Here is a 22,056-nt window from a genome sequence, read left to right on the forward strand (position 1 = left end):
AATGTCTTCCTCGTAAGCACCTGCGCAGATTTGATTTTGTCAAACATGCTCTGATATATGCACGCCCCATATGACTACTATTTCACTTCCTCTTCATCCCTAATGACAGGAGCTTGTACCAATGAAATTCGGGAAAATAAATCTGTCGTGGTGTTATTGGTTTAATATCGACTGAAGGGCGTGATCTACATTTTTGTTCGCATGCGTGTTTTTTTTCACAGGACAGCGAGGGAAGCTATGCAGTGGATAGTTTTCGCGGCCTTTGCAGTAGTCACTCTTCCATACCTCCAGAAAAAAGATTAAAAGAAGCGACTGAGGCAACAGAGAAAGCGTTGGAATAGACTATCGCATATGACCCGTGCACGGTTTTAAGGTTGGTAGAACTGAAGTAGTGCACATAGCTCTGTTTTACAATGATAGATGACTAACTTAGCTAGCTAACGTGGATGATATATAATATTGATATAAAGCCGTAGACAGCAGTTTCAGTAGGGGACGTCAGATATGGTTGCCGCATATAAAGTACTAGGCACTAGTAGATCGCAAAAAGCATGCACTCATGATCTGAATAATTTCAGGGTTTCAGAGTTCAGGGCTTACAAGTGAGCTAACTTAGCTGCAGAATCAAGCGTACAGTGGGCCTCTTCTACGTGTATTGTGTCCCGTGGGCAGTGGTCAACAACAAGTAGAATACTTGGTCCGTAATATGCGAGTGTTTTAAAGTTAGCATACACATTAGACATTCTCAGTAGAATACAGCGTTGGCATCATATATCGTCAATGCTCCTGCAGTGACTAGAACAGTTGGGAGATGTATATGTATATATGTATATATTTTTATGTGACCTAGGACAACTTGCTGAACCCTTGTCACTGAGCGTAGACTTCTGTTAATTTTACAGGAAAAAAATGTGCTGTCTCAGTACTCGCATTTGTAAAGGAACAGGGTGTGTGACACTTCATGTGTGACATTCGATTTAGCAATTTTGAGTGTTCATCGGACAAACGGGAAGACCTATATAGAGACATTTTGTTACACTAATTGGCAGTATTTGTCAACTGTAGACCATTACTCAGTTTTTGGAAATGAAACTGTTGACAAACAGTGACTCTGCGTGACTTGATTCAATAGTTTATTTCATTGTTTAGCTGTTTTTTAAGGAAAGATGACTAAGGCACTTTGCTGGTGTATTGCCTTCTTCAACACAAAAATATTCTTCTCTACTTCAGGTTTTGCTCTTCTCTTGCACTTAACGTGAGGGAAGAGACTTCATTTCTTATAAGTGATTGTGCACCATGCTGTCAATATTGATGTTTTATCATTTACTATAAGGAATCGGTGACTGACAGTAAATTTCTTGTGGCCCTGCATTTTCCTCCGACCAGGTGGACCAAAACGTCTTCTATTTTAACCTCTCTCCCTCAGGAATTGCCAAGCCGCATGGACTCAGATTTAGTTGCAGCTGAATGTAGCTTCTTCTGTATGTTGTTGGTGGTACCACAGAAATAGTCAGTTTATAAAACAAATGAAACAAGCATGTCACACATCTTGGTTAGACTTCTTCTAAACTGTGTGTGTTTGTTGAAATGCCATTTCCTATGTGGTCAGGAGGAGTGTGTGACAGCAGACTGTAAAAATAATACTTGTACAAGTTATGTCATGTTTTGTGATGGGTAAGATGCACGTCAACTGTAGTTTAGGGGAAGTGTATGGTAATACATTTGCTTGTAAAAAGTGTAATTTTTCTAATGTGTCGTTGGGTGCCATGGTGAGGTATAAGCCCGTTGTGAGACTGCAGATCAAACCAAAGTTCGTTTGAGTTAGTGGTTTTTTGGTTTTTTTTTTAGAAAAGTGAGCGACTTTAGACAAAAGATTAGGGTTTGGAATATATCAGGTGGAGATGTATTTCAGTCAAACCCCCCCCCCCCCCCCGTATTCCGCAGGCTACTGTTTGGCATGACTGAATACACACTGGTATTCTAAATGTCTGAACATTGATGGAGACTGAGTGCGGTCTGGCTTTGTACAGGCGATCTGATAGTACAGATGGGCTGGACTGGACAGGATTAACTTGATCTGTTTTGACACATTTGAGGTGATCTTGTTCCTGAATTAAATATTATTATAATATGATCGAATAGTGGTTTAGGAATTTCCCAGTGATGCAGGTTTGTGTTTCCCATGTGGGCAGTTGGGGGAAAAAAAGAAAAGCATGGCCCTCATGGCCAAAGTGGCTGTGGTGCTATTGAGAACTCAGTGAGTTTTTCACCTGATAAAATAGCAATGTCAACTCTTCTGTCATTGCTCAGGTTGTTTAAATAACTGTGCCATAGAGCCAGGTTCCAGTGGTGGAGGGAATATTTGGGCAGAGTTTGCCAACATCTTCTGTCATTTTGGTCTGTAGCTCCCACATACTTAAAAATTTTTTCTGAAAGCTGCCCTGGTGGTCAAAGGTCATCTGGCAGGTGGTTACACCAGAATGACCTGAGCTACCTGCTCACAGGTGTTAAAGAATGCAATAAAACAACAGTAAATTTACACAGCTTTATGCTGACACCGATATGTTGCTGAATTTTAACATTTGGGGAGTGTTTGGTTCATGTCCAAAATAAGATGCACTGCCAAAACTTTACCCTAGTGAATACTGTATTAGTTAACACTGTATTTGGAAGCCACACTGTCTATGCACTACTACTACTAGGAAACTGTTTTGTTAACTTTGTACTAATTGTGCTTTAACTAATATTACTAAACTGTAAACTTTCAACCCTAAGGACGTTCACCTGACTGGATCTTATCCTTTTGTCCCCTTATTGTTCACAGGCGTTTAGCTTTGCTAATGGTTTGATGAGATGCTGAAAGCTGTGGCTAAAACTTAGCTAGACTTAACTTGCCTTACTGGAGTGGGATATCTTGACACTGCAGTGTCCTTGAATTGATCAAGAGATGGATGTTGATTTTGTCAATCACGTATCATCAGCCTGACACTGACATTGTCTTTGTTTTTAATTTGAACAAAGCAGAACTAAATGTGAATTTATTGAATGTGACTTAAAGTAAAAAAAAAAAAAGTATAACTCATGAAAAAGGGAATTGTTTTTTTAGCTAATCTTCCGACTGATCTGTTTTCTTTTGCATTAAAATGAGAGGAACCACTGCTAGACAAATCAACATGAGCTAGTTGTACCGGTACACGCACCATATATGTTTTGTGCTTTTGCAGGTTTTGTGCAAAGTGTTGATGTTCACAAGGTGTTCTTGAATTATTCTAATGTTTACCAATCTATGTGGCAGTGTGTGTGTGTGTGTGTGTGTGTGTGTGTGATTTTGCTGACATACCATTTTTGCACACAATCTAAATGTCATTAGCTGAGTGCAAAAAATATTTCTCTGCAAAAATAACTTTTCATCACTTCCAAATATACCAGCTTGTTTGTTTATGTGGTGTAGATTTATTTATTCATTCATTCATTTATTTATTCATTAGGTGCCGCTTTAATCACAGATCCATGTGAAGTTCACCAGCGATAGAGGGCTAAGGGAGGAGAGGAGACCTCAGTCTGCCTGGATTTAAAAAAAGAAACAAAAAGTCAATGTTGCTGTAGCGTGGCTGATGAGAGATGGCTTATTCAAATTATAGCAACCTAAACCGGGCTCAGCTCACCTTTGAGTACCTACATACAAATTCGTAAGTATCTGTGTGTGTGTGTGTGTGTGTGTGTGTGTGTGTGTGTGTGAGAGAGAGAGAGAATTCACTCTACTGCCAGTTCAGGCTACTGTTGCTTTGTATGTCCAGTTTTCAGGTCAATTTGAGTTCATAATCAGCAACATCGTGAGATTTCAGGAGAATACTCACAAAGCCCCCTGTGATTAGGCGTCGGTTGTTTGGTTTGGTTGTGAGAATCCTATTGCACATGCTTTTTAAAAGCATTTCATTCCAGGTCAAGGAACACCTGGTGTTAGTACAGTATACTTTATTCCAACTGTTCTTTTTTTCTTTTCTTTTTTTTTTTTTAAAGAAAAAACATTTTTACATATGTGAAGCCCTTGCCCATCCGTGTTTTTAGATATGCTGTACCACGGGGGACAAATGAAGTGGATAGAGAGCAGACCAAACACAGTATATTTTGGGGCTCGGGCAGCCAGCTTTTATTTACCGATGGTACAGTCAGAAACATTTTGGTGAAAGCTTTGACAAAAGTGAAGAATATTGATCCATCCATTTCAACACATTCCTCTTCCATCACTCCCAAGGGAGAGATGGAGTTGGGACAATCACACAGGGATGTCATGTCTTAGTCCGGGATGGTTCCACTCTCCAAGCGGCACCGTTCTCCGATTCTGTCTGCGCTGTCTGAATATAACCCGGACATGGTTGTCACTTCCCTCTTCCCTGTTCACTTCTCATAGAAAATTACAGGGTTATAGGTCATCTGTTTTGCTACACTCTGTCAGACAGTGTGGTTCTGTTACAATACCAAGTCACAAAAGATGAGTTTTGACACATTTACAAGGTTTTGGTGTTTTCATGTATTTCTTCATTCTGAATGATCTCTTACCCAGAGCTGTTTATGCTTCTAGGAAAGCCTCTGTCAAGTAGACACCATGCAAGTAGTTTCCTTTTATTCATATCTCTCTCTCTCACACCCCCCCTCCCCATTATTTTTTTAGGAAACGTATTTTAACTTTTGTGAGACCCTTGGCCTCGAACCATTTCAGTATCTCCCCCTCCTTTTTTTAACTTATTGTCTGATGTAACATCACAAAGACATATCACCTTCCTATTGCATCATTCATACAAAGTCGTGAAACACCATTACCTAACCCGCTGGTGGAACTGGCCATCAGACTTCTGTCAGGGTGTGGAGCGCAGATGGAACCAATTGTTTTTGATTCTGTGAGGGGCAGAGGTGGCTGTTTGGAACTGACTGTTGATTTCTGGCAGGGCCTAAGCCCACCGACACATCATTCCAAAATAACGCCAGAATCCCACTGGATCGTTTTGAATCAAGGTGGGAAAAATGGCTAGTAAAAAAAAACGGGATGTGACATTGTGTACAACCTAGAAAATGGGACTTCCTGTTGTAGCAGTGGGACTTCTGGCTGTGAAAATGTCTGAGAAAATGTTTGGGTCTTTGTGTGTGCGTGTGTGTGTGTGTTTGTGTGTATGTGTTTTGTAAGACCTGCTGTGCTCTTACCCACAGGACAACACATGAGTTTCTGTTTGGAGCATTAGCTGAACTTGTGGACAACTCAAGGTACTTGCTCTCTCCTGTTTATCTCCTGTCTTCTTACATTACTGTATTTAATTTGGAAAAAAAAAAAAAAACAGAAAGGGGGGTCCCAATGTATTCTTAATTTGCTTTCACGTTAGTCATTCTTCATGTTTATATACTGATAATTATATAGTAATTGAAGTTTGTTTTACTCTGTCTGTAGGGATGCAAATGCCACAAGGATAGACATCTACACAGGTATCATAAACACACACACAGTCATTTACTGATATGGGCTATGTATGCAAAGTTGCTGACTATTACATGGTTACATCATTGGCCACCATGAATATTAGACCCTGCTTTTTGGGAGACTTTTTTTTAATCATTTTATCACCACTGTTAGACACCTTTAATTCCAGTTCTTTTGATGGCTAACATTAGCATCCACAAACAGATGGTAAGGTATTGTGTGAGTCTACACTACTGCAGCAGGAGAGAGCCTTTACCAGTGTAACTGTCATACGTCTGACCACCAGTATGCATAGGTATAACAGTGTTGTAATTTTACTCATATGCAAAGAGGTGAATTGCTTTTAAACTGATGAGATTATTTGAGCTGAAGGTCCTATGGATTTGCTTAACTGTAGTAGGTTAGAGATAATACAGATGGTGTCGAGAAGGCTGCTGTAATTCAGTATCTTATCTGGTCCTAATACATGACCAGAGTGACAAAATGCCAACTCTATTGGTACTTATCACAGTTCAGGAATGAATGAAAAATGAACCCGAGTGGTTTTCTTTCATAAACCATTGTGGCAGCTTTTTTTTTTTTTTTTGGTCATCCTGAAATGTTTGTCATACAATAAAAGATGTCTTCTTGGGCGCAAAGTGACAGATGTTGTAACCGTCAGCACAGGTCTTTTGTGTGAATGTTTTAGTTTAGCTGAGTACATTTTTGAATGAATGAATAGTTATGTTAAAGTGGACAGGTTGCACCAGAGGTAAATCACACTGTGATAATACGTGTCTTTCTCCATCAATAAATGCAATGCACATTTTAGTCACTTATTTTACTGAACTGGGCATGGCTTTCTATTGTTTATTTAAAAGCAGTTTTTCATAATTGATATAATCAAAGCCTTTTCTCTCTTTGTCTCTTTCCCATTGTTTTCTGTCTTCATTTTAATTTTTTTTTCTCCTCCTCTGCAACAGAGAAGAGGCCAGATTTACGAGGGGGGTTCATGGTTTGCTTCCTTGATGATGGAACAGGAATGGACCCCAGTGAGTAAAAAAATTCAAACACAACAAAAACCAAACACGAACTGGCTGCAGGACCATCCTCACTGTGGGTCTGACTCTTTAGTTTGTTTGATTCAGCACTCTACTGGCCATTTGTCTGATACCAAACCTGCATTCAAATATTATTTATGTTCTAATACGCTGCAACTGGATTTACTGATTTCCTTTAGGTAATATGTTCCATACATGTTGGGCTAAAAATGGTAGCATGCAATATATAGCTGTGTTTAAAGGTGACATTTAACATAGAAGTCATAAAACAGCATTTCTGTGCCCATGTCTCATTCAACTCTACTGTGGTGTGTTTAATAAACAGAAATGCACCACTAAGTTGCTCTCAGGCAAAAGTAGCCGAGGTGTGTTTATTTACACAGAGCTCGCATTTTAACATCCGTTATGGGCCAGTGAATTTTTTTTTTTTTTGGCTGGGTAAGGGTTAATGCGCAACACTCTGGACACTGCCTGTAATATAATTTTCTGAGGGACTATTACATACGACAGAATAAAGATTTCATAAGTTATGTACATTGCATTACCAATTCCAGCTCCCCGTGCCTTCCAAACAATAAAAATATCCCTGCTTAACAAACTGAAGCAATGTGCAAACCGAATATCATTTCCGATTTCTTGTCCTGTTGGGTGATTGCTCTTTAGCACAAAGCACATTAAGGCACATTTGCATTTGGCATTGTCCCCCCCCCACCCCTTTATCTCTCATTACTGGCCGTCAGTCTTGGCTGAAACAGCCAGATTAATAACATTAGCACATTAGACGTGTGGGGTGGTCTGCTAAACCCTGCTGGGATGTCACTGACACTCTGTTTTGGCAAAAAGCCCAAAAAGAGTTTGGCAGTAGTTTTGCAACGATGAACCGAGCTAAAAATGGAATCGGAATGGTGTCGGTAGATCCATAATAGGTTTTTACCATGCAGTTAATGAAAACTGTAAACATTGGGTTCTTGTGTACAGTATAATTCACACAATAACAAAAAAACATGGGGCAGTTGGTGTCTGACAGCTGTGTAAATATTGGCCGGTTTGGTGTTCCCTGTCTCAAAGCCCATCCCTAAATCTCCTGTTGAAGCTCTCCAACACCTTGAATTGTGAGCTTAAAAGCTTTTTTTTGTGAGGTATTTCTTTTTGATAGACGCTCGTTTTCAATAGGTGAAGTGACAAACGTCATCCAGTTTGGCAAATCCAGCAAACGGTTTCCAGAGTCCACGCATATTGGCCAGTATGGAAATGGGCTGAAATCGTAAGAGCTCCTTTTTTTTGTTCTCTTTGAATATTTGGCAAGAGTACTGTTTTGGTATTCTTACATTCTTATATTCTTTTATAAGCAGGGATGTCAGAAGCCAGGCCTGGAGGGCCAAAGTCCTGCTGAGTTTTGTTTTCACCTTTTAATTGCATGCTGATTTTTACCTGGAAACAGATGTGTACACTCCTCAGCCAATCAGAGACCACATGTTGTTGATTGACACGAAAAGCGTCAGGACCTTGGCTCTCCAGGACTGGATTCTTATACTCCTGGTCTAGCTTCTTATCATTGTCCATCATGTAGAACATTTAAAAAAATGCTGACCAAGAAATAGACATGTAAATTGTATTGATCTTTTATAATTAGATTTTTGGTAAAACAATATTTTGAGCTTGCGTTGGTTGAATGACCTTATCTATCGTTTCCAGTGGCTCAATGCGCATTGGCAAAGACTTCATCCTCTTCACAAAGAAAGATTCCAAGCTTTCCTGTTTGTTTTTGTCACGAACCTTTCATGAAGAGGAGGGACTGGATGAGGTATATTGACTTATTTTCCAGCCTATTTTATGAGCGCACACACACACACACACACACACATACACACACACACAAACCTAAGAGTGTGCTATGTCTCTTGCTTCACCTTTTTGCTCTTTGTCAAAGGTTATCGTTCCACTTCCCAGTTGGGATATGCAGACCCAGCAGCCGCTGACGCAAGACCCAGAAAAATACGCTATTGAAACAGAGCTAATCTTTAAATACTCGCCTTTTAAGAATGAGGAGCAGCTCTTCCAGCAGTTTAAGAAAATTGAGGGACCTAGTGGTGAGCCCTCTTTTCCTTAAGTCGTATTGTTTTTTTTGTTTTTTTTGCTGTTGTTGTTAAATTTACTCAGACATGATGAACAGATAAAGTTTGTGTTCTGAGAGTTAATCCAGTGAGTAAGTGGATTGGATCTGTCGCTCTGGCCCTCTTTTTCTGTGCAGGTACTCTAGTTGTTGTTTATAATCTTAAACTGATGGACAACAGAGAACCAGAGCTGGACATACAGACAGATCATCAGGATATACTCATGGCAGGAACCCCTGTAGAAGGAGTGTAAGTGTACCCTTTTTTTTTTCTTTTTACCAATATTTAACTCTCCCTATAAGCATCCTTGTCAGAATGAGTGGTGTGCATTATGCTGGTTGAATTCCCGATCAACAAAGATAGCAGCCGGTCCATTTCTGTGGAATTACGAAGCCGTCACAGGCACCCATTAGACCTTCTTACATATGTGCACCTTCATCCAAATGTGCTTTAGCTTTAGTTTGTTATGGGATCTCTCGCTGTGCTTCTGTGTTTTATTAAGTCTGTAAGACAAAATTAAGACCCGGTTCTCAGACCGTTGTCTTATCTTGTTACCTGCGTTGAGAACACTACTTGAACTCTTTAACCTCACTGGGAATGTTTTTTGAGGAATTTCAGTTTGTATACATATGCATCTATAAAAGTGGAACATCAGCCTTTTACAACATCTGTGTTTATGACAGGAAACCAGAGCGGCGGTCATTTCGGGCGTACGCTGCTGTTCTTTACATTGATCCCAGAATGAGAATCTTCATCCAGGGACATAAAGTCAGGACAAAGAGGCTGTCCTGCTGTTTGTATAACCCCAGGTATGCACTCCTTGGTGTGTGTGTTACTGTGTGACTGTGTGTGAGACTGTGTGTGAGTGTGTGACTGTGTGTGAGACTGTGTGTGTGTGTGTGTGAGACTGTGTGTGAGACTGTGTGTGAGACTGTGTGTGAGACTGTGTGTGAGACTGTGTGTGTGACTGTGTGTGAGACTGTGTGTGTGACTGTGTGTGAGACTGTGTGTGTGACTGTGTGTGTGTGTGTGTGTGTGACTGTGTATGTGTGTGTGTGTGTGTGTGTGTGTGAGCAGAAACACACGCGTAAAGTGTTTATCCTCTCTTTCAGGGTTTATAAATATACATCAACTCGGTTTAAAACGCGAGCAGAGCAGGAAGTGAAGAAAGCCGACCACCTTGCTAAAATAGGTGGGTGTGAAGACTGCATGTGTCTGTTAAAGGATTTTTTAAACATTCCTATGGAAGGTCAAACGAACAGTTTAAGACATGGACCCATGGCTTTATAAATGTCATAACTGACAACTGGCTTTTAGCAGCCTTTACAACACTCGCATTACAGGTTAACGTTAACTCCCAAAATGTAATGAATTATATTATTGATTCCTGTCTTAATTTTCTAAATAAGAACCTGAGATTATTAGATAGTATAATTTTTATAACAGTCTGGAAAAATGTAAATAACTATTTTTAGCATGTGTTTGCCCATAATTTTAAAGGCTTTTTTCCTCAGTAACCTATATCTCTTCTTTAGTTGAGTAAGCTAGTTTTTTTTATTTCTGTACACTGTGAGAACACAGCCACAGTAGAGTGAAACCAAAGGAGATACCTGTAGTGAACCCCACATTGTTCTCCGTGTTCTCAGAAAGCCAGAGGGTTGACCGCATTAATTTACAGTAGTTCTCATGACCATTCGAAGTGGGGGAGGGATCACTGAACCTCATTGTTGTGTTACTATCATGCTACAATTAAAACATCCAGTTTAAAATACAGGCAGCTTGGTCATGGAGAGCCACGGTGCATGTTAAAAGCTATTTAAAGGTGAAAATGTCCTTTAGCAGTGACACACAAGCACACACCACTATCACTTCCCGTGGTTGTAATTATGGGGTCCCTGTTCTTTTTTCCCCCCCCGATGTGCTATCTTTTCTGTTGTGTTTTGTTTTCTTTCTTTCACAACCAGCGGAGGAAAAGGCGAGAGAGGCCGAAAGCAAATCACGTGCTTTTGAGGCCAAACTGGGAGATGATTTTTCTAAAGAGGCAAGGGTAAGGGTTATAGCTGTTAGTGTTAAAACTTATGATCCACTTCAAATGAATGACCTTAATGAAGCTATGCATAATGAACTTGATGCGTTTGATTGTTGGATGCCCAACATGGTGGAAAACACATGTGTTGGGAGTCATCCTTCATGTGCAGCTTATACACATGCCATCATATGGGATTACACTGTCTACAGTCTGCACGAAACCATGACTGTAATACAGGTTTACCAGTGTAGGAGCATTGTCCTGAAATGTTGAGACAGACATCCCAGTCAAAGTTAAAAACAGAAACAGTCAAAAAAAATGAAACAGTAGACAGCTGGTGTGTTGGTTTGATGTTTTTCGAGGAATCTTTGTTAACGTGTGTCAACTGGCGTGTCTAATCCAGGCAGCGTTACGGAAGGTTCAGGACTCTGCTATTGCATTACGTGGTGAAGCTACGAGAAAACAGAGCATCTACCAGGCAAAGCAAAGGTAATACAAATGTACACAGTGAAAACATCACACTTCTATTTCAGACATCTAAAAGAGCAAAGAGCATGCTCGCATGTTTGCTCTGATTCTGCTAAAGGCCAATTTATACTTCTGCATCGAATCTATGCCGTAAGCTCTGCGTGGCCACGTAACCTTTGCTGTAGCCTGACGCGCACCTCCCCAGAAATGTAACTATGCGTCGCTGCGATACACATCGACACAGACCACAACAACTGTGATAGATCTGCGTGGTCACATCACCCAGATTCTGCCTCAGTCGGTTCAATGGTCGTACACACCATCTCCTCCGAAGTCTTCTGTCTTTTTTGTGTTCCTGTAATTTCAGTAAAAGTAACTGTTGTTCAACATTTATTAGCTCCAACTCCAACATGATCCGCTCAGTTTCAGTCACCATTGAGAGCTCCATTTGTTTGTCCCTCACTAGTCCTCCTATTGAACGCAAAACAGGTATTGCTGTGCAAGGACTGAATTCCGACTTTTTTATTTAACATTATTCTCGCAGTTGTTTTGTAATGCACAAAGAAAATCAACACAGTGGCATAGAAATCCCACCGCAAACTAACGTTTTGGCGATGTCGTTACAGGGCGGCGCAGATACACTACACAGAAGTATAAATGCTCACAACAGCGTAGGCTATGGCGTAGGCTCCGCGCAGAGCCTGCACAGAAGTATAAATCAGCCTTTACAGTTCAGCAGTAAATAGAATAAAAGAGGGTGCTAAGTCTTAGTTATATCTGTGAAGATTGTCAGTCATTCATGTCATAGGATGTCCAGTCGTTGTAAGTCAAAGCCAGAATCATGTAACAGTTTCAAACACATTTGTGAGAATAATTGTCTCAATGCTTGATCCCTCTTTCAGAATAAGCCATGTCTAATCTGTTATCTCCAATGATGAATATATTAGCAATTTATAATTTATTTTAGATTATGCCAAAAACTTTGTAGACTTGTGATCTTTTTCACAAAAAGATAAAATATTGTATAAACTATGAAATCTTGTAATTTTCCTTTAAAAAAAAAAACTCCTGAGCATTTGGTCACTCTCCCAACTGTGCCCCAACCTCTTCTAATCTTAGGAATAGTGCCATTTGTCTTGAGTGTGACTGTTTAGTGACGTTGTTATTGTGCAAATATGAAGATTAATATTAATTCTAATAATCTTATGCTTTTAGACATTTTATTACAGATAAATAAATCACCTATTGACTTTGAGTTGCTAACTCAGAGAAGTTATTATTAATTTTAACATTGTTGTTGTTGTTGTTGTTATTTACTAACTCTAATAAATCAGTATTTAACGATGCTCTTGTTGTCTGTTTGTCTGTGTCAGAGCATTGAAGGAGCCTAAAGAACTGAGTTTCATCTTTGGTGTTAACATAGAGAGACGAGACCAGGACGGCATGTTCATCTACAACTGCAGCCGTCTCATAAAGATGTATGAAAAGACAGGGCCACAGCTGGAAGGAGGAATGTGAGTTATACAATGCATCAATGTATGAGCATAATGGAGATTATTTATTTATAATATGTATGTGTAGATTATAAACATAAAAAACAGTCACTCAGATGACCAGATTATGTGCCTCGGTCTAACACTGAAGTTATCCTTGTCTTATGCTACTGAGCCAGTTGTATTAACTAGATTATTAATTTGACTGACTGTTGAACTTAATCTGTTTGCACGGTTAAAAAATAGAGTGCAAGTTTCCAATGCGTTTGTTTCACATTTGTGCTGGCACAGGATGGTGACCACAGATTCTAAATATAAACAACAGACAAAACAACAGGCAAATTTTTAGCGTTATCACACAGGTAGAGACACAGCAAGTGGAGGTGTTGCTGTCGTCTGCAGCACATTTGTAAATGCTAATTTCTGTTGTCCTGTCAAATTTATGTTTTGCCTGTTTCAAGTAAATTTAAACGTAAAATGTATAAGTACAACATTCGGTTGGTGATGGTAGTGGGAGTTTCACTCTGGATTTTGTATGTTACGCTGTGTGCGTGCGTGCGTGCGTGCGTGCATGCGTGTGTGTGTGTGTGTGTGTGTGTGTGTGTGTGTGTGCGTGCGTGTTTGCACCAGGGCGTGTGGAGGTGTTGTGGGGGTGGTGGATGTCCCATATCTGGTGTTGGAGCCGACTCACAATAAGCAGGACTTTGCAGATGCTAAAGAGTACAGACATTTACTGAGGGCCATGGGAGATCACCTGGCCCAGTATTGGAAGGACATTGGCATAGGTGAGACTTTCTGCGCGCGTGCAGTGTGTCATGTTCGCAAGATTGCACAGGATCCTTAAGAGTGTTTGACCTTCATAATCAGTATCCTTTAGGATCATTCAGGCTGATAAGGGATTCTGGTACACAAGTCCCCAGAAACACTGAAGTACAGGGGGGAAAAAACAGTGGTTTGTGCTTTTAGAGGTTATTGTAGAACATTTTCTTGAAAACTGTCTCATTGCAATTAATTGTAGGTAGTAAATTCGATGATATGTGAACTATCCCTTAAAGTTAACATAAATTCTGGGTATAATGCCTAAAATGCCTGGTTTGCTTCAAGATATCAGTGTGATTTGGCAAGATATAGGATTTCTTCTCAGGTGAAATTAACTGTGAACTACAAAATGTTCAGCAAAGTTCAACAAAATGTGATTTTTATATAAATAGATCTACTTTAATATCAGTAGTTTAAGGTTGAGTGTTGGTCAAAAACATGGCTTTCAAAATTTTGCATAATAATGTTTACATGATGATTATTGTTGCAGGGCTGTGTTTAACTAATTTAAAATTAAATTAAACTTTAATTAAACTAATTTCAGAAATTAGAAATTGTATAATCTTACTGACTGTGTAAACTTTCTAAATCTTTGACTAGATTATGTGGTATGTCGATTGAACAACTCACTTGTGTGCTATTGGGTTTTACTGACAGCTCAAAAAGGCATTGTGAAATTCTGGGATGAGTTTGGCTACCTGTCAGCCAACTGGAATGCTCCACCTTCAAACGACCTTCGTTACCGTCGGCGCAGAGCCATGGAGATACCAGTTACAATACAGTGTGGTAAATATCCACAGCCACACAGTTAGTGTAAGATCATTCACAGACAAAAGAGAACTGGGTATATCTCCACTCTAATAGACCTGTTAAAGTGCAGAGATGCAGTTTTTGAATGTTACTATGCTATGACATTTGTGTGATTGCTATGGGAACATTCTAGTATGAAATCCATAGTTTTCTACCATTCACTGTCTGTGGAATTGTCTTTGCTACAAAATCAACACTACCACCCCAAAAATGGAGTGATTCGCTGCTTACAAAAAGTAATGGCTCCCAGCTTCACAGGAAGAAATGTACAACCCTTACTGAACAAACTTTAAGAGAAAGTCTCTCTGCTCGTTTCTTAGTAGGCCACTGGTTTATTTAGCTTTTTCACTGTAAGATAGTACATTTTAGAGTGTAACCGTAATGATGCTGTATGCTCGCAAGGCTAATCTTAGTCACATCTCACCCCGTTCTCTCTCTCTCTCTCTCTCTCTCTCTGTCTCTCACAGATAAGTGTCTGAAGTGGCGAACACTGCCGTTTCAGATGGATGCAGTGGATAAGCGGTACCCTGACAGCTGGGTCTGTTTAATGAACCCTGACGGCACGCAGGACAGGTACAAACAGCACAATGTGCGGTGTTGGCTCATAGCACTTAAAGGGCTTTATTTTAACGGTCTAAGTGCATTTAGGGCGTGTTCAAATCCACTTTTGCTAGTTTAACGGTGGATAATTTTAGTGCAGAGAAAGGTGCAAAAGAGTTGTACTTAGTCTCTTAATTAATCGTGGGTGTGTTTTGGGTGTAACATGCAATAAACCAATCAGAGTGTCAGCTCCCATTCCCTTTTAAAAGCCACCTGCGCTGGCACCATGATGGATTACTATTACAACGGCAGACTTAGCACCTCGACGAAAAGAGCGATTCGCTGCCTCCACTGTCTCCCGATCCTCTGTCCAATCAGGGACTCCATTTTTCAATTAAACATCGGTGACCTGACTTTAGACCAGGTTTTTGTTGGACTAAGCGCAGAGACTTTCAGTTGCATTCAAAACAGCAACGTGCCAGCAATGCACCTGACCACGCATCATTTTAAGACCAACTGCCCAGATGGATGCAATTTCATTTGCTATTTGAACAACATGGGCACTAGATGGGAAAATGACAACTGCCTTGGTCTGAAACTAGCAAAGACACTTGTGTTTTGGTTTGCACCGTGTGGCGCTGGTTATAAGATAGAGCCCAAACTCTTTTCTCAACCGATTCCTCTCTCTCTCTCTCTCTCACTCTCACTGTCTCTCTCACAAAAACACACACACACACTCACACTCACACTTACAGGTGTGAGGCTCCTGAGCAGAAACAGAATTTGCCTGTCGGGGTTTTGAGGAAGGACACGAAAACAGCCGAGGACAAACAGAAAGAGCTTTCAGAGAAAATCCGCCAACAACAGGAGAAACTAGAGGCTTTACAAGTAATTGTCAGTCCATCTCATTTTACCTCCTCCCTCACTTTTTAAGTTGTCCTTATCATAATGCACCAGTGAGTTGTTTTCCTGAGGAGCAGTTTATTGTTTGATCGAACTGCATTGTGATTTGAATGCAGATGAGTCCAATACTACATGTAATTTACTGTCTGACATACCAGCTCTGTATGTCTCAGTAGAAAACATTTCTGAGTCTGTTCATCTCTGTAGAAAACATCAACGGTGAGATCGGCATCTGATGTGCGACAGCTTCCTCTAGAAGTCAGCCTGAAACCTGAGGAGGGGCGGTCTGCTCAGGTATAGACCTCAAGTTTATGGCACAAAAAGCTGGATATTCACTTGATTGTGCATTTGTTTATCATGTTCTAGTTCTTTTTTTCACAATACCCTTTAAAAAAACACTCCTAAGACTTTTTGTTTTAATGTGTATGTTCTTGGTGTGATCTTACTGTCTCCTTACTGTTTTGAGGAGGCTTTTATCCCTCTGCTTATTACTCAGCACTGTGTACTTCACAATACTTTTACACACACAGTACACAGTGACAGTTCTAAGCAGTGTTATTTTCATTCTGAAACAGGAGTGCAAAACTACTACATCACAATGTGATTAAACTCCTCACCTCTAATTGGTAGTAATATGTCTGTTCGGATAAGGTACTCCTAATCTTACACTTCTAGATTCTGTTAGCTTTCAAATGGCAGCTCTTCTCTCTGGGGTTTATGGGAGGCAAATCAGCTACCTTTGCGTATTTCAATTACTTGCATGCATTGTAAAGTGGGATGGTAGTTTTCGGATACAAAAACATTTCTGGCACAGAATTGAAAAAAAATCTCCTGTTCACAAAGACGTCTGATGTTTTTAGGTAACCCGTTCATCACAGCGCACGGCAGTCCGTCCCCGCTCCCCGCCTCTCCCTGCAGTGGTCAAAAATGCCACCAGTCAACTACAGAAAACAGCACCCCCTAAACCAATAGCGTCCCTAAAGTCAGCACCGAGCCTGAAGTCTACCCCACCGCCGCGCCCCACCCGGACCCCCGCGGCACCACAGATGCCCGTCAAAGCCAAGGTCACACCCACCCAAACAACAAAATCCGTGAAACCGACGCCAAAAGCTTCGAGCACACCCTCCACCCCTTCCTCCAGAGCACCGTTACGAAGAAGCACCCCCCGCATCGCCACAGTGAGTACACAGTCAGAAAACGGTTTTATGTATGTATGTATTGATTTATTCATTTGGTTGAGTTATGTCTCGTGTTGAGGGTTTGTTCCATTGCGCACAGTGTGAACTCGTTAGTTGACCTTTTGATCAGAGGAAAAAAAAGAAAGACATGTTGAGCTTTAAAATGAAAGGCAAACCTGCAGCGCACAACTGAAGGGAAAGTCCTTATGGATTATCGTAACATAGGCCATGAAGGAACGGTTTGGCATTTTCCCAGTGTTTTTGCTATTGTGTTTCTTATTTGAAAATAAACCTATAGGTTTGGGTTTAATGCTTGTCACTGGACTTGATGGCCTGGTTTCATCATGTCTACAGGAGCATCCAGTGGCAGTGCATCATTACCAGCTATATTTGAACAAGGCGTTTGTGTCTGTAGTGTTCATTAAAAGATCCACACTGACCCTTAAATTCCACCAAGGATTCCTGGACACCCAACTGTTCTGGCAGACCCCTGAGATTGGACCCGGGGCTCAAAATAAGCAGTGCTGGTCCTGTCTCTGGCCAGCTCTGCCTAGCAGTCATGCCTGACTCATTTGTCCTCTGCCAGCGACCAACTATCACACACCTTTCACCTGGGGAGTGAGGATGGGGGTTTGGGGGGGGGGGGGGGGGGGGGGGTACCTTTGACCTAGTTCCTTATCTAGATTTGATCAATACATGCAGGTAATGCTGTGTAGTTAACTCTTAACTAGCTTCAGTGGCTGCCCACTGTATCAGAGTTTAGTGAGTAGTCACCCTGTACAGTCAATCAGTGGAGCATTCATCTTCAGCCAAGTAGTCCAGCAAAGACCTTTGATCTGGACTTGGAGAGATCAGGAATTTACAAATGATAGTTGGCACATTTAGACTGGAGACTCCTGGTCACAGCTGAAAAAAAAAACCTCTCTTCCACTGCTGCACTGAGTGGCATGTAAGGCTTTGCTGTTCTTTTCTTAATATTTAAACCACAGACACTTACTGTGTAGAATGCCTGTGTGTTATGTGGTGTTTTGGCTGAACCCATACAGTGTGTGTGTGGTCTGTAGTATTTATACAGGTTGCCAGAGCCACTGCTGATTGGCCAGCCGACCGTGTCTCTCCTTTGAGTCATTAGAGTCAGTAAAGTAAAGGAGAGCACATTTGCCATTTTCTTCTCTCTTTTACTCTGTGCAGCCGTGCAGTCAAAGCTCCTTAGACTCTACCAAAGTCAGCCTGTCTTTCATTCATCTGAGGAGTGGATGAATGGAATAGAAATTTGGCCTGTATTTGCCCTCATGTGGTCATCACCACTGTTGTAGGATCAGTTAAACATGTATATGTAGGTGGATGTGAGTGGACAAGTGTTGGTCAGACCTGCATATAACGAATTTTTAATGAATGTCATTTTTTTTTTTTAGGATTCCTCGCCCCTTAATATGTGTAAAAATCAGCTTCCTCTTTTTTTTTTTATTTCTGTCTGCAGCCATCATCCACCAGAACATCTGCCAGACAGACCACAGCCAAAAAGAGATCAGCTTCACATGGAGCTAAAGCACAGGAGGAGGACGAGGAGGATGAAGAGGAAGAAGAAGAAGAGGAGGAGGAGGAGGAAGAAGAGGAGGAGGAGGAGAGTGAAGAAGAAGAGCCGCAGCCCAAAAAAACCAAAGTTACATTATCAACTGACAAAAGTAGGAAAGGAACCACAGAGAAGATCCAGTCAAGCAACGGTGCTAGGGATACAACTGAGGTTTGGCACGCACACTCAGACACACTCACACACACTCACACTCACACACACACACACACACACACACAGAGAAACATTTCTGATGCTTATTTAATATATATCCATGGCAAACAGTGCTTTGTTGCATGATTTCTGATTAACTGATCCTGATTAAGTTCCTGATGATTAATTGTGTGCCTTTTTTTTTCTTTTGTAGCAAATCAAAAAAAGCACTGAGGAGGATCTGAAAAAAGACATGAAAAATGCCCATAAAGGTAGTAACATGCCACTTGCACACTCGAATGCACATAGCCATTCACTGTCTACGCTGTTTTAAGGAAAGTGTGTGTGTGTGTGTGTATGTGTGTGTGTATGTCAGATAAAGGTGTTTTGGTGGAGGCAAAGGTGAACGGTGAATGGTTTACTGGTCGTGTGACGGCTGTGGAAGCCACTAAGGAAAGGGTGCGGTGGAAGGTGAAGTTTGATTACGTCCCGATGAACACCCCACGAGATCGATGGTAATCCACACACCCACATGCTGCACCTCATACCTGCTTACACTCCATTCATACGCTCACCAAATCAGGACACACCGTTTGTGGAATAGAGTTGAGCTGTTTTAGAGCCACTAATAATGAGGTTTTTATAAAAGAGTATTTCACACCTCTGTCATAGTTATAAATATACTAAAAGCCCCTGGCTGACACAGAGGGATAATTGTTGAGTTTGTTTGTGTGTGTGTGCGTGCGTGCATTTATGTTTCTGTAACATAAACATGTACATGTGTTTTGATCTTAGGGTGTTTAAGGGTAGTGATGAGGTTCGTCTCATGCGTCCCGCCTCCCCAGAGTCTCACAGTCCAGACACCAATCAGGGCCCAGCAGGGCCCGTAACTCCGCCCACTGCAGCAGAGCCCGACACAACTCAGAGTGGGCCTAGCCGAGAGACAGTGGATGGTCTGGTCTCGGTGATGAGGTGTGTGTGTGTGTGCATGCTCTTCTATAGACACGTCTTGGTCTTTGCATTTACCTTACCTCACTTGTTTTTGTTTTCATTCATTTCTATAGACACGTCTTGGTCTTTGCATTTACCTTACCTCACTTGTTTTTGTTTTCATTCATTTCTATAGACATGTCTTGGTCTTTGCATTTACCTTACCTCACTTGTTTTTGTTTTCATTCATTTCTATAGACATGTCTTGGTCTTTGCATTTACCTTACCTCACTTGTTTTTGTTTTCATTCATTTCAGGACGCTACTACGGTATTTTTTCCCACCAGATTTCCGAATCCCAAAGGAGTCAGTAAACACCATGACGGCCGAAGACCTGGTGGCTTTCCCCATTGTAGGTGACAAGCTGTGTCACGTGATAGGATTCCGTGTTGAGCTCAAAATCACAGTAGCAGTCAGAGGAACCTCACAGACATGAGTATCAGTATTTAAGTCTGTCATTTTTCTTTACTAAAACTGAATAGGGAGTTATAACACTTGTCAAATGTCATCTTATTCCTCTCCATTACCTGTCAGAATTAACTTATGAGAACTTATCGCGTGGTCACACTTTAGGGCAAACATGAACCGTATGTTGTATACTCAGATGTGGTCGGCACATACCAATCAGATGTTGTTGGAGTGTTTTATTTAATGCAAAACAGCTTTGATACCTCACCCAGGCATCAGCAGCCTTGGTACATGCCCAGTGAATGACTCTGAAAGAGCATGCAGAAGTCTTTTCCCTCAATAGATATAAAAAGGAAAATAACCAAACCAAAATGTATGTATGAAAGGGAAAATAACCAATATTCCCTCTCAAAATGATAGTTACAAATGAAAATAAATAAATACTAGGACTGACAGATGTTGTGTGTAGTGTGAACGCAGCCAAAATGTGAATGTTTGTGGAGCAGAGAGTGTTGATTGTGTGTGTGTGTGTGTGTTTGTTTGTTTGTATGTTGCAGAGTTTGTTTTTAGTGGAGAGTGTTGATTATGTGTGTGTGTTTCTGTGTTGCAGAAAGAGTATTTTCAGCAGTATGAAGCAGGACTCCAGAGTCTGTGTAACTCGTATCAGAATCGGGCGGAGTCTCGTGCGCGGGCCGTGGAGGAGAAGAGCAGCGGAGCAGAAGCCCGACTCAGAGAGTCCGAAGAGAAACTACGCAAACTGAGAACTAACATTGTCGCCCTGCTCCAGAAAGTCCAAGAGGTGTCAGCCAATCGTCTGTCAATACACACTCTCCTACTGTTTCAAAGCTTTACATCCTCAACACACCGCACATATTCTGGTTAACTTAGTGTTTTGTTTTTGTTTATTGTTTCTGCAGGACATTGAGATCAGCAGTGATGATGAACTGGACGCTTACATTGAGGACTTGGTCACAAAAGGAGAGTGACACTGTGTTGCTGATCAGTTTAATTTGATCTCTTCCTCTATTTTCGGTTTCTCCTGTTGTAAACTACATTTTTTCTTTGTTCAGTCAGTCATGGGATAAAATGGCTGAAGTATACACTAGTCTCTCCTTTTTTGTCACTTTTTTGAAACAACAGAACAGTGTTTTTGTTTTGTCTGGGTTTTTTTCCCCCCCACATGCTGTTATAAACACAAATCCACGGCTGTTATACAAGACTCGGATTCAAAGCTTGTGGACCAAAAGAATTGCAAAGTTTCACATGTTTTAAGGTTATTGAAGAACAGGCCTCTGTCATCTGTTTTTTTTTTTTGTTTGTTTGTTTTCTTTTTAATTGTTTTTTTTTTTTTTTTTAAACTTCTGATTGACACGTGTTACTACTTCTGGGCTGGTAGGTATGCTGTGTTCATTTTCCCAGCTCTAATTAACAGCCAACGAGTGTCATCCACACCCTCACAGCTTTATGCAGAAAGCCTGACCCCTTGACATGGGCTTCCACCTCCGCAAACCAGAACCTTCTTTTTATTAAGATGACTAAATAAGCATCGGCCTGACTGTGGTATTCTGAAAGATGGGATTCTTGAACTCAGGTAGCTGCTATGTTTTATCAGTAATTGTCTTCTCCAGTTTTAGTTTTAGCTCTGAGCGAGTGTTTATGTCCAGTGTAACTGTTATGTTTTTCAAATAAACCCCAGAAGTTGATATTGACCTTTTCTCATATGTTGAATTTCTATCTTCATATTTGTATTGCCCAATTCTCCATTCTCCATCTCTTTTTGAGTTATATTTTCTGTGAAAATGTTGTAGAAAAATGTAGTATGTTTATAAGGTTGCATGGTATATTGCAACTAATGTGCTACCTAAGAGTAAAGATTGATGACGAATAGTGGGTAGTGTTCATGGGAAAGTCAGTGAGCAAACAGAGGGAATATACGTTTTGTGTGGATTCCTGTGGAGGAGACAGAGAGTGGTACACAGTAAATAAATCGCCCTCAAAAACACCGTAGATCAGGGGCATGAAGACAGAGTGGCGCTGGATTGGATTTGCACGAATGGAGCTAATGAAAG

At 40.8% G+C, this 22,056-nt stretch overlaps 1 protein-coding gene across 1 annotated transcript; it reads left to right on the plus strand.

The window, feature by feature from the left end:
• The first annotated feature begins 294 nt into the window (after positions 1 to 294).
• Positions 295 to 21,244, plus strand: morc2 (MORC family CW-type zinc finger 2). The gene is made up of 27 exons (XM_030776221.1): positions 295 to 373; positions 3,489 to 3,689; positions 5,206 to 5,259; positions 5,441 to 5,475; positions 6,433 to 6,501; positions 7,684 to 7,774; positions 8,206 to 8,314; positions 8,441 to 8,600; positions 8,762 to 8,873; positions 9,308 to 9,433; positions 9,737 to 9,816; positions 10,589 to 10,671; positions 11,057 to 11,142; positions 12,495 to 12,635; positions 13,245 to 13,399; positions 14,091 to 14,219; positions 14,711 to 14,816; positions 15,539 to 15,671; positions 15,894 to 15,980; positions 16,547 to 16,864; positions 18,345 to 18,608; positions 18,805 to 18,862; positions 18,967 to 19,105; positions 19,386 to 19,562; positions 19,838 to 19,931; positions 20,598 to 20,786; positions 20,905 to 21,244. Exons 2-27 carry the CDS (start codon positions 3,622 to 3,624, stop codon positions 20,971 to 20,973), a joined length of 3,132 nt encoding a protein of 1,043 aa, XP_030632081.1. The 5' UTR covers positions 295 to 373; positions 3,489 to 3,621; the 3' UTR covers positions 20,974 to 21,244.
• Positions 21,245 to 22,056: the final 812 nt, after the last annotated feature.

This window comes from Chanos chanos, chromosome 1, assembly GCF_902362185.1.
Source record: "Chanos chanos chromosome 1, fChaCha1.1, whole genome shotgun sequence".
In the NCBI taxonomy this organism is placed as follows: Eukaryota; Metazoa; Chordata; class Actinopteri; order Gonorynchiformes; family Chanidae; genus Chanos; species Chanos chanos.

What these genes read in the sequence shown, in the direction of transcription:
- morc2 (XM_030776221.1), top strand. Translation starts at nt 3,622, where the DNA reads ATGGCTTATTCAAATTATAGCAACCTAAACCGGGCTCAGCTCACCTTT. An exon ending in ATTTTTCTAAAGAGGCAAGG is followed by an intron (nt 10,672 to 11,056) that starts GTAAGGGTTATA and finishes TGTCTAATCCAG; the next exon opens with GCAGCGTTACGGAAGGTTCA. An exon ending in GTGCTAGGGATACAACTGAG is followed by an intron (nt 18,609 to 18,804) that starts GTTTGGCACGCA and finishes TTTCTTTTGTAG; the next exon opens with CAAATCAAAAAAAGCACTGA.